The 12,767-nt window shown below is 36.1% G+C and overlaps 1 protein-coding gene across 48 annotated transcripts in view; it reads left to right on the top strand.

Annotated features, from left to right (window-relative positions):
• LOC105489121 (protein tyrosine phosphatase receptor type D) overlaps nt 1–12,767 on the top strand; it is a 2,338,800-nt gene that overhangs the window by 2,132,867 nt on the left and 193,166 nt on the right. For all 48 annotated transcript variants that reach the window (XM_011753819.3, XM_071078808.1, XM_071078779.1 and 45 more), the window contains 2 exons: nt 813–1,394; nt 12,070–12,203. In XM_011753819.3, coding sequence (XP_011752121.2) covers nt 813–1,394; nt 12,070–12,203 — 716 coding nt within the window. The remainder of the gene's footprint in view (nt 1–812; nt 1,395–12,069; nt 12,204–12,767) is intronic.

Genomic DNA, 12,767 nt, shown 5'->3' with positions numbered 1-12,767 from the left:
TCTGATGTGGAATATAGAATGCATATTAATATGACAAAATACCTTAAAAAGTGGTTCATGAATGTGCCTTAATTTAGTTCCTTCAGCAATTTTAAATATTAAGAATAAAACATTGATTTGGAATTTCTATTCTTTTGCACCTTAAAATTTTTGGTTCGTTTATTTACAAGAAAATTTTTAGTAATGGTACTATGTCTTACAACAATATAGATGCTATTCTTTCATAGCAATTTAATTTCCTTTTAGTGTATTCCACATTTTGTTCTTTTCAATGTTTATTGGTATTTCAGTTTTACCGTTTATTTACTGGGGCAAGGGGCTAATTGGCCAAGCTTTTGGTATAATAATAGTAATAACTGCAGCTAATACTAAGGTTTTGTGTGAGTTCCAGATACATTCTAAGAATCTTAGTGGATTGGCTCATTAATCTTCACAGCAAACCCATGAAATACAGTTACATACAGCTGTAGAATATAACTTAAATAATAATGTTTTTCCCATTTTCACATGCGGAAATTAAAGCAAAGAGAGGTTAAGGAATGCATGCAGGATCACTTAGCTAATGAGTAGAGGATTTGGATACAAGCCTAAAAATATGCTATCAAGCCCTTCTAGTGAAGCAGTATTTGTGTCACCTATGTATGTTTTACTGTACTTCCTGGCCACTCAGAAAACTACTCTTTGCTGTAGTTTCATTTAATTAAATCTTCAGTAGACACATAATCCTGTCATTTTCATAATAGAGTTTATAGATTCTTGAAACATTCTAGGGATGATGGGTAGTCATTGTCTTTTATCTTCCCCCATCCAAGCCTTACCCAAACCTCCAGGAACTCCTATAGTGACCGAGAGCACAGCTACAAGCATCACACTGACGTGGGACTCTGGGAACCCTGAGCCTGTTTCTTATTACATAATTCAGCATAAACCTAAAAACTCTGAGGAACCTTACAAAGAAATTGATGGGGTGGCGACCACACGCTACAGTGTCGCTGGACTAAGTCCCTACTCGGATTATGAATTCAGGGTTGTTGCTGTCAATAACATTGGGCGGGGGCCTCCCAGCGAACCTGTGCTGACACAGACCTCAGAGCAAGCGCCATCCAGTGCCCCAAGGGATGTCCAGGCAAGAATGTTGAGTTCTACCACCATTTTGGTACAGTGGAAGGAACCTGAAGAGCCGAATGGACAGATCCAAGGATATAGAGTTTATTATACAATGGATCCCACTCAACATGTGAACAACTGGATGAAACACAATGTAGCTGACAGCCAAATCACTACTATTGGCAACTTAGTGCCCCAGAAAACATATTCTGTCAAAGTCCTGGCTTTTACCTCAATTGGAGATGGTCCACTTTCAGGTGACATACAAGTCATCACTCAGACAGGAGGTAAGTTTGGTTCAGGATGGGAAGTATGGCAGGCGGGAAGGGCTGGTGCAGAGAGGGGAGGAGGACCAAAACAAAGAAAGAACAAAGATGGTATAAATTTTAATTTTTGAGATTTAGGGCTTCAAAGCAGGAGATGATAGATATCGGAAAAGGAACAAGCATGGACATCTGAAAAACTAATCATTTTGAGCAGAACAATGCATTTAGCACCCCTTCTTTTTAATTTGTATGGGAATGACTTGAAGACTTCTCTGCATGAGATAGAAAAATGTCTCCCCTATGCCCAGTTTTGAGAATAGAAAAACTACACTTCTTTGTAATAGCTAGTATGGTAGAGTGGTCTCAAAAGAGTATTTAATTTGTGTAAGATTGGATGGTTCAAAACAAAGCTAAAAAATAAAACTGTTCCAGGGCCTTGGGTATTTGAATGGCTTATATTTGCCAGAAGCTACTGGCTTAAAAATAAATATTCTCTGAGTGGCTTTAATTTCTATATTTCTTTGTATGGCCTCAGTGGACAAAGAAAGACAGTTACTGAGATCTCAGATAGAACTTTGGGGCCTGATTCATTAACTTTGCTAAGAGCTACAGCAGACATTAAACTATTTTATGAAGGAATACTTGGTCCTCCCAGTGGTTTTATTTTCCTAAGAGGATATTAAACCTCTTTGGTCTTTAATTCAAGGTGATCAGTTTTGCTTTGGGCTAATATAAAATAAGAGACCTCTTGTAAAGTTTATTCTTGAGCCAGGCGCAGTGGCTCACACCTGTAATCCCAACACTTTTGGGAGGCCGAGGTGGGTGGATCACTTGAGGTCAGGACTTCGAGACCAGCCTGGCCAATATGGCAAAACCTTATCTCTATTAAAAATACAAAAATTAGCTGGGCATGGTAGCAGGCGCCTGTAATTCCTGCTACTCGAGAGGCTGAGGCAGGAGAATCACTTGAACCTGGGAGGTGGAGTTTGCGAGTTCTCAAGGAGCTAAGATTGTACCACTATACTCTAGCCTGGGTGACAGACAAGACTCCATCTCAAAACAAACAAACAAACAAACAAATGTTTATTCTTGAGCATCTGAGAGCTACTTCTTTGACTCCTTATTGAGTTGGCATCTTTTAAACCTGCATTAATCTACGAATGTTTTGGCAGCATGCTGTTGTCTTGTTCTGAAATCGACATAATAATCATATTATTGGAGACAGTATAATCTGTAGACATAACTCACTGCTAATCCTGGTAATTAATAAATTTTCTCAGATGCCTGTACTAGATAATGTATCTATCATCTATTTCACTGATACCTGTAATCACTGACTTGTTTTCACGTCATGGTCTTTATATGAAGTATGCTTAACTGTTTTCCTTGCTTCTAGGAATCTCAGAGCACATTTATATTAATAGTTTGTCTGGCTTTATTTTCATACCATTATTTGGTTCTCATTGGCTTGTTCATGGATTTACTCTTTTCTGTACGACATTGTAGGAAAGCCAGCTATAAAAATATGTTTCACCACAGTTGTATTAAAAACTGTCCATATATCTTCTCTATGTGCCATTTGCAGTACTTCTGTATTTATATGCTGTAGTAATATGCAGAAAAAAAATACTGTAGGCTGTTCTTATCAAAAAAGCTTCTCATTGGAAAATGTAGATATCTGTAAATCTTGTTCTGCTTTTTCTTGACTAAAAGTGGTCAACTATTATGAGATTGCTTTTTGTTATACTGTTTTAGCAGCTACATAACTATTAAAAAATTATAAGAAATTATATGGGGACTTACAGTCCACTTTCAGCTTTTTAAATTTCTCAGCGGTGATATTTTTTCAATCCTTGGTCTTGGAGTAACGTAACCAGGGTTTGAATCCCAAGCTTTCATTTATTAGCTGTCACCTTAAGTGATTTATTTCATCTCTCTCTGAACTTCAGTTTTCTAGTCTACAGTAATAACCACCTTATAGAGTGTAGCGGTTCTATTTGTTTTCTAGTGCTCCTGTAAAAAGAACCACATACTAGGTGGTTTAAACAATGGGAATCTATTGTCTCACATTTCTGGGGCCTAGGAGTCTGAGATCAAGGTGATGGCAGGATTGGTCCCTTGTGAAGGTTGTGAGGGAAAATATACTTCATGCTGCTGCCCTAACTTCTGTTGGTTGGTTTGCTGGCAATCTTTGCTGTACCGTGGCATGTAGAAGCATCATCTGATCGCTACCTTCATCTTTACGTTATGTTATTTAAGCATTCCTGTGCCCAAATTTCCCTTTTTACTAGTACACCAGTCATAACGGACTTGGGGCCACTCTTATGGCCTCATCTTAACTAATTCCTTGGGTAAGATCCTATATTGAAATAAGGTTATTCTCTGAGGTACTATGGATGAGGATGTCAATATATGGATTTTCGTAGGATGCAATAAAATTCATAAGAGGATATAGATTAGATAATGGAGAGAAACATTCTGTAACTTAATATGTAAAACATTAAATTATTAATATGTAATCATAATAGTAGCTAACATATGCAGGACACTATACTATGAACTTTGCATGTGTTTATTCTCACAGACCAATTAGGCAGATGTGGAATTATTCCATTTGCCAATGAGTAAATTGAAGATCAAAGAGGATAAAAAGTGGTTCAGAAACTTGCCTTAGGTCATAAGGTTACTAAGTGGAAAAGCAGAATTTAAATCCAGGGATTCTGGATACTTTTAACTACTGTGCTAGTTACTGCTATAAAGAAATACCCAAGACTGAGTACAAAGGAAAGAGGTTTAATTGACTCACAATTTCACATAGCTGGGGAGAGCTCAGGAAACTTAGAGTCATGGCAGAAGATGAAGGGGAAGCAAGGACCTTCTTCACATGGTGGCAGGAGGGACAAGAGCAAAGCAGGAAGAGCCCCTTGTAAAACCATTAGATCTCGTGAGAACTCACTCACTATCACAACAACAGCATAGGAGAAACCACCCCATCATTCAGTCACCTCCCACCAGGTCCCTCCTTTGACACATGAGGATTACAGTTTGAGATGAGATTTGGATGGGGACACAGAGCCAAATCGTTATCAACTACCTTTACCTTTTAAATTAATAATATGCTTAATGTGATAGTTTTTGCGTTTTTATGCCCACCTAGGTATGCAATTAAATGAAAAGAGGCAGGAAAAAAAAAACGCAATTGTTTCATTTGTTCATATATTTAAGAATTATACATAGCCTACTTCTGAAATACTGAAGTAGCTATTAGATTATTCCAGTGCAGAAGCACATGAAAACATTTAGAAATGAAAAAAAAAAAAAAACTAAGTTTATCTAAAAGAAGTGGAAGGAAGAACTTTTTTATGAAAGATCATTACACTCAAGCACTAAATTTGGCTGAAATTTAACTCAATTTAAATAAATTTGGCTAAATTTGGCTTTAAGTTTTATAAGCACCAGTTTAAAGATAGAAATCTATAGTGTTTCATATTTTTATTTTCTAATGGCAGGAAGATTAAACTATCTAAGAAACAAAACTTTTTTCTAAACCTAATTCAACCAAAATGTGAATCTTTGACAATTGTGAGAATCCTTGTATTTAGAATGCTAAATGAAAAACACTGATGCCGGCCGGGCGCGGTGGCTCAAGCCTGTAATCCCAGCACTTTGGGAGGCTGAGAGGGGCGAATCACGAGGTCAGGAGATCGAGACCATCCTGGCTAACATGGTGAAACCCCGTCTCTACTAAAAAAATACAAAAAACTAGCCGGGCGAGGTGGCGGGTGCCTGTAGTCCCAGCTACTCGAGAGGCTGAGGCAGGAGAATGGCGTGAACCCGGGAGGCGGAGCTTGCAGTGAGCTGAGATCTGGCCACTGCACTCCAGCCTGGGTGACAGAGCAAGACTCCGTCTCAAAAAAAAAAAAAAAAAAAAGAAAAAGAAAAACACTGATGCCTTCAGTTGCAATTTATGGAAAAATATAGAAGCAATGTTTAAGTAGACAGACCATATCTTTATTTTTTTATATTACCAGTGGACAGAATATGACATTGAATCATTACTCAGTGAAGGTAATATTATCAGAGGGGCAATTGAGTTACTGTGAGCTGGGGACTCCACTTTCAAAAGCTCTGATTTAATTTAGTGACAGAACTCGGAAAATCTAGATGAATGGGACATGGATATATTAGAATAGTTGTTCCCACTCTGTTTGACTAACTTTTTTACATGAAGATGTTTCCAAGAATCTTTCATAATAGTTTTACTTTTAATACCTGTTGATTGAGAAGATATCTAGTGATATAATGACTGCCTGCCAAGATCAATAAGCTAAAAAAAACCCTCCAAAATAGCACAATGATTTGATCTGTTCTATAGGCTTCATTAAAAAGGCCAGTGGATATTAGTGGACACCTGCCAAAAACAGTGATGTTTGTTCTGATGTAATTAATACTGAGCTGCTCCTTTTTCTTGTTACTGACTAAAGAATTCTTAGGATTTATGCTAGGACAATAACCACTATGAAATACAAAATTTAAGGATATGATTATTTGCACTGCAATTTTTCTCCTCCAACTTTATGAAAATTTAGTGATCAGTAATATGTAGGCATTGAAGTACATTTTAATTACAAATACACAGATATGTACATTTTGATGTCTTCTGTGTCTGAAAGGTACTCATTTAGTTTTATTATCTTTAATTCTGTGACATTCACATTCCTATTTTTTTTTTGAAACTGGATTCCAAAAGAACAGTATTTAGGATCAAAGTGAGGTTAAGAGAGAAGTCTCACTTTTGATTTTATCTAATATGAGTCACACAGATGGATATAAGTGAAGGATTGATGTAAATTTGTATATTTCTGGTAAAACAGAAAATGAGAATATGATCTGTCTGTCTTATAGTGAGTTTTTCTCCTTGATTGTGAATATTAGTACAGTTGACTGTGTTGAGTAATCTTTAACTGGTTTTAAATATGAAAAGACTTTCATTGTGATGATTATTTTCTGAAATACGGGTCAGTCTTCCCAGTTCTCCATAGCCCTGACTTCTGGCATTACAAAGTCACTTGCAACTAGTTTACCTTGAAAATATGGGAAATATATGGCCATTGACAAGGGAAGTATTTATATTAAGCTAGAAAAATATTTTCATTATTAGAAAACACATTGAGGAAGGAAAAAAGAACATCCTGTAGTTTTCTTATAAAGGTAATTATACTAAAAGCATAGGGTAACTATATTTTATAGAAGTGCAAATAAAACTCTGATAAAAAAGTAAGTTAAATCTCAAACCTAATGCATTAAATGTTGCTTGATGTTCATGCTAATTAGAGGCATTATAAATCTTAAATCCTAATATGTGCCTTTTTTTCTGAACTTTCTTTAGAAAGCATGTCTGACCTTTAGTTCTATTCATTTAATAGATTCTTGAAAATCATCTGACTTATATGGATATATGCCGTCAAAAGATAAAGAATTCTATATATATATTTATCAAATACTAATGACTAGTATCAACTTTAAACATTTTAGGGATGTTAATGCTATTACAAATTCTGGGCATTGCAAAAGTGTTAAAATATAAGCTATGACATTTAGAGACAAAGTCTCTCAGGTTTCCAGAACTTTATAAATCATTTCATTAGTGTATGTCAACAGTCCTATACAAGCAAACTAGAAAAAGACTGCTTTCTAATAACCAAAGTTATGAGTCCAATTTAAATCCTTTTTCTGAATAGTTTTAGCAGTGATTAAAGGAGCACTGGATATAAATACAACTATAATAAAATTTAACTTTTTCTCATTTATATTTAATGACTGTTGAGTGTAAGATTTGTGCTGATGCTTGTGTATTAAGTACTTATTTTGTCAATGATATATTTGTGGCATTTACACATCAGACTCTTTGTTTTGAATTTTGTTTTGTTTTACTACCATTATAATTCTGGCTGTTGGTTTTATTGTTGTTATCATTTATCAACATGCTAGATACACACATTTTAAAACACGTACCTTATTAAAATAGTAGATATTTTAGCAATCATGGGTTTTCTAGTATCTTTGGTCATATTTCATATTTATACTATAGCAAGATGAAACTGTTGTTTAGCAGTGTAATATGTGTCAACCTTTCTTTAGAGATAATCTCTAAATTTTATTCAAATATTAATTTCTTCTAAGAGATCAGCATTTCAGATAATGTGAAGGTTTCTCTTTTGTTAGTCTCTTTTTTATCCCTTTTCTTTGCGTTGCTTTCACATATTTATATAGAGTATAATTATAATAATGCTCAAGTACTTAATATGTATTAGTGGGATTATAATCTTATTTTAGGGACTTTATAGCTCACATTTCTATTTCCTTGTGAACATTAAATAAGTAATCAAGAGGAAGGACATACCTTTACACTATATAATGACTTCTTAAATATAATATTAAAGAAAAACTTTTGCTTAGTTTATTTCTTCTTTCCATGTCCTATTGTAAATTTGGTTTATGGTCAGTATCATCTCTCTCCTTTGAATATGAAGTAACTGCTTGAAGGTCTGGATATGTTGTTTTTATTTGCCCATCATTTTCCCAGAATCTCACATTTTCTTACAAAATTTATGTTAAGTTAATCAGCGAAGGAAATGTTACAACACAGAAAAGCTCTTGAATAAAATAAAAATAAAATAAGATATACATAGACAAAGGATTGGTAAGTGAAGGTAAAAAAAAGATACCAGTGAGAAAGTGTGGTGTGTAATGATTACAAGAGTGTAAAATATCTATGTGTAAGAAGGCGAGGCACAGTGGCTCACACCCATACTCTCAGTGCTTTGGGTGGCCGAGGTGGAAGGATTTCTTGAGCCCGGGGACTTCAGACAACCTGGGGCAGCATATTGAGACCTTGTCTGTACAAAAAAATTAAAAAATTAGCCGGGTATTATGGCACATGCCTGTAGTCTCAGCTACTCAGGGGGCTGAGGCAGAAGGAGCACATAAGACTTGGAGGTCAAAGCTGTAGTGAACCATGATTGTACCATTGCACTCCAGCCTGGGTGATACAGTAAGACCTTGTCTCAAAACTAACTAAATAAATCAATAAAATGTAGGTAAATATTTACATTTATACATTTGTATATATAAATACATATAAACATATATAGAGAGAAAACATTAATAGTAATGTGAAATGGGACCTCTGTAGACACAATATTTGGTATAAAAATTCAATTGACAGATAATGAAAGTACTCCCCTGTCTCAAGTGTTACAGAGAAAACAAATATGGCAGTCTGTAGCCCCTAAACTGTTTTCTTATATACATATATTATGCTTATTAGGACCAATATGTTGGGAATTTAAAAATACATTCATTTTATACCTTTTTTTAAAATTCCTTTGCATCCTCCGCTTCATGGTGGTGGGTTTAAATATGATGAAATGCCCTGAGGAAGTGATATCATCAGGTACACCCTCAATTCCCGAGGAAGTGTGGGTAGTAAACCCTTAAGCCATTGATGAGTCTGGAGCCTGAGATCATGGAAGGTTAGTTTAGAACCCTGACCCATATGCTGAATCTAGCCTGTAGACACATTTTTGCCCCATACAGTGCTTTTAAAATTCAGTTAATTTTCAGTAATTAAGAATGGAAAGGTTTTACCTGGAAGGTTCACGATCAACTTCTGTGAAGAAAATCTGAGGCTGGGACAAGAGTGGGCCCACATTTCACAAGGCAGCAGCCTGCTGTCACTGAGCATGGCCTGCGCTTCCTCTTCAGGTGGGGGGCACGCGCCACTGGGCCCCAGGCCCCTTATGGCCTTCTCACTCTTCTGAATTACCTGACACCTCCAAGCATTTGTGTTTGCATCACATGTTTATTTTATACGTTATTTATTTATTTATTTATTTTAGAGACAGATTCTCACTCTGTCATCCAGGGTTGTTTGCAGTGGCTCAGTCATTGCTCACTGTAGCCTCACCCTCCCGGGCTCAAGTGATCCTCTAACTTTAGCCTCCCAAGCAGCTGGGACTACAGGCATGCTCCACCATGCCGAACTAATATTTTTAAGTTTTACTATTTTGTAGAGACAGGGTTTTGCTGTGTTGCCTAGACTGGTCTCGAACCCCTGACTTCAAGCCATCCTCCCAACTTGGCCTCCCAAAGTGCTGGGATTACAGATGTGAGTTACCATGCCTAAGCCTGTACCACCAGTTTAACATCTAATACATGAAGTTACCCTCCGAACCATTTCAAAAAAAGGATAAGGAAAGAACAGGAGAGAACCCCCTGTACATTAGATGAAGACACTTTGCATCAAGTTGTCTAGCCAGCTCTTAGCTTTGTGCAAGAATAAAAAGGACAGTGTACTCTCTGAGACGCTGATGTGTCTACTTAAGTCATTATTTAGAGGGAAGGGGCTCTTAATAGAAACAAACAGAATTACGTGATCAGACGAAGCTTGTGTCACTAAACAAGAATGAAATATTGAGACCAACTGGGAATTTCCTCAAGACAAATTAAAAGCAAAAAGTAAACAGTTTAAGTAAGAAAAAGTTAATTAGGTTTCCAAGATGTTTTCAATCAATGTCAATTTATTATTAGCATTAGGCAGGGAGGAAATGCATGAGAGGCAATTATTATCCTGAGAGCAGCCCTTCAATGTTTTCTGTGTTTCTGATTCTTGACCATACTGTACTCCGGTTTGGTTTGAGTCAGGAGCTAACACAGACTTTCTTGTTTCCCAGGAAATTGGGAGAAAGAAAGAAGCAGATACAACTAGGAAAAAAAATCAGTGACTGCATACATAGGCATATGTGTGCATTTTTAGCCTGAGAAACCCTTTCATCATGTGAATATTAGATCCTATCATAATTTTCCCATCTATCTGATCACTCTTGTTTCCATTGTTGCCCCTGCCAGTGCTTTCGGTATTTCCCTTTTAGAAATAATGCATTTTCCATTTGCTTTGCAATTTGCCTGTTTGTGTTTTGTTCCCCTCTGTCCCTCTGCTTCTTGCTTCTCGATGTTTTATATTCTTTTGCCTTTCAATCTAAATGATTGTGTTAGGTCACCCACTGGGCAGGTCCTGGGGAAAAAAATATGATACTCTGTTCAGAAAGTAAGTTCCCAGAGACATCAAATCAATGAGACTTTCAAGGCCTGTGATTTTTAAAAAGAGAGAGAGAAAAGATGATGAAGGCAACTAGAAATAGGAAGCACTGATTATTTGTGACCTTAAGCATCAGTCCAAACATGTATTCCTGTACACACACACACACACACACGCTGACTTACCAGAGCAATAAAATTATCATTAGGGATTCTACAGATCATTCTTGAAGACTGCTTTAACAGAGGGCATTTTTAAAAGCTATACTACAGAGACATAACTATAACAGAAAAGGAAAGCAATACATTTTCTCCAAAGTCTTCTTTTCAACTACAAATTATACTGTATTGTATGTGTTTTAAAATGTTTTTGCTGAAGTTGCCACTTTAGATGTTTTAAAGTACACTTTAGATGTTTTTTTAACTCCTCTGCTGTGGAGTATTATTGTTTTCTTTTTTTCTTTAAATATAAATGGAATTCTCATTTAAACTTGAGGGACTGTGAACATATGTTCAGCCACAGGGCAGTGAGACATGCCATAATATCAAGGGTAATGATCAAAATATTTTACAATTGGGAAAGCATGGACACTCACCAATCAGAGCAGACGGTGGCCAAGAACAATGTACTGTTAGATGTGCCAGTGACACCCTGACTCAGCCTTGTGTGTAAGGGATAGAGGGGAACTGATAGGCTCAGGTGTGGACTAGGACATTTAGGTTAGTAATTATTCTAGTATATTTGAGTAAGGTGTTTTAAACCGAATAGACTTTCCGTTCTTTATTACAGCTGATAAACAGCTCTTCCAGATTGTCTATCAAATAGATTACGTGGCTAACAGAATTATAGATGATCTCTTTAAGTTACCATATTTCTGATAAGTAGTATTCTATAAACGTCTTAATTTTAGTAGTAGTTCAGCTTTGTAGCACTAGGGGGGATATTTTGTTTGTATTAGGTGTAATGCATTAAATAATTTAACATAGTTTAGAGATTAGAAGTAATTATTTGTAAGTGATAGAGTTTTGTTTTGTTTTGTTTTTCCTTTTTTACACCTCTTTTTCAAAATATGGGCTGGTAAGACAAAATGCTAAGTGATTCTGTTTGCCTGTAGGTTTTGTTATTGGAGTAAAGGTAGGATCTTATAAGTTTAATTGGAAATAATTTTTAATGTTACATGTAGTGCTAGAGAGTAAGTTCCTACTCAGTTGTAAATAACAATACTTTTAGGTATTTAGCACTTATGCTTTTGGCAATATTGCAAGAGTTTTATTTAAATTATATTATTTATTACTAACAACCATATCATGAAGTAAAGAATTTTTTCCTTAAAATTAAATTCAGAGGCCAATAGACTTTATACTTGTTAGTTCTACTATATCTTGTGTAGACGTTCTACTACTCCGGAGCAGGATTTATAACATTGTACTTGCCCTGTGTACAAAGAGGTTAACTTGGACAATGTAAAGGAGCTTGTTTTCCACTAAGCTGGTACATATGTACAGATTTCGAAAGGTTTAAACAGGTACACTATGAAAGAACTTTGTGAATACTCCTGGTGATTGTGAGTTCAATCCTTTGCCTCCCTGTTTTTAGTACCAGGGCAGCCACTAAACTTCAAAGCAGAACCTGAGTCTGAAACAAGTATTTTGCTCTCTTGGACACCTCCACGCTCAGATACCATTGCCAACTATGAGCTGGTCTACAAAGATGGGGAGCATGGAGAGGAGGTAAGACTATAGTGCTTCTCACCCTGGGAATTATTCCTTACGTTGGGTCACTTCTTTATTTTTGTGTATTTACCCACATTCTTGGTCAGATAGCTATTGAGGACCTTGATGGAAAAGATTTACTACTGAAAAGAGGACTTGACCGCCCCCCTCCCCAATCCAAAACAACAGCAACAAAAACAGCAGAGTGGTTATTTGGAGGCTTTGGGGAAAAACAAAACAAAATAATTCTTGCTCCTATTGGAATGTGCTTCTGACAGAGCTCTAAGTTCCATAGATGTATCAGGTTATAGAAGAATAAATACTCAGTGAAACTTGGGGACTGTCTTTCTCTTCTGCATGAAAGTATTTAAGTCGCTGTGGGGACAGGTGACTACATTAGCTCTATATGTTAATGAAAGTCCTTGGCTAGATGAACTAGTCCTTGGCTAGATGAATCTTGCTATGAAGATTTCCCATAGCAAATGTTAATTTGTTTGCTATAAAGTATTTGGTATGAAGGTGAGTGTATATAACATTTGAGTATGCTGTGCAAATAACAGATTGTAGAAGGCATGGCAATTA

Source organism: Macaca nemestrina, chromosome 14 (genome assembly GCF_043159975.1).
Source record: "Macaca nemestrina isolate mMacNem1 chromosome 14, mMacNem.hap1, whole genome shotgun sequence".
NCBI classification, from domain to species: Eukaryota; Metazoa; Chordata; class Mammalia; order Primates; family Cercopithecidae; genus Macaca; species Macaca nemestrina.
The sequence above is the reverse complement of the archived record's forward strand: the minus strand, read 5'-3'. Positions and strand labels throughout refer to the sequence as shown.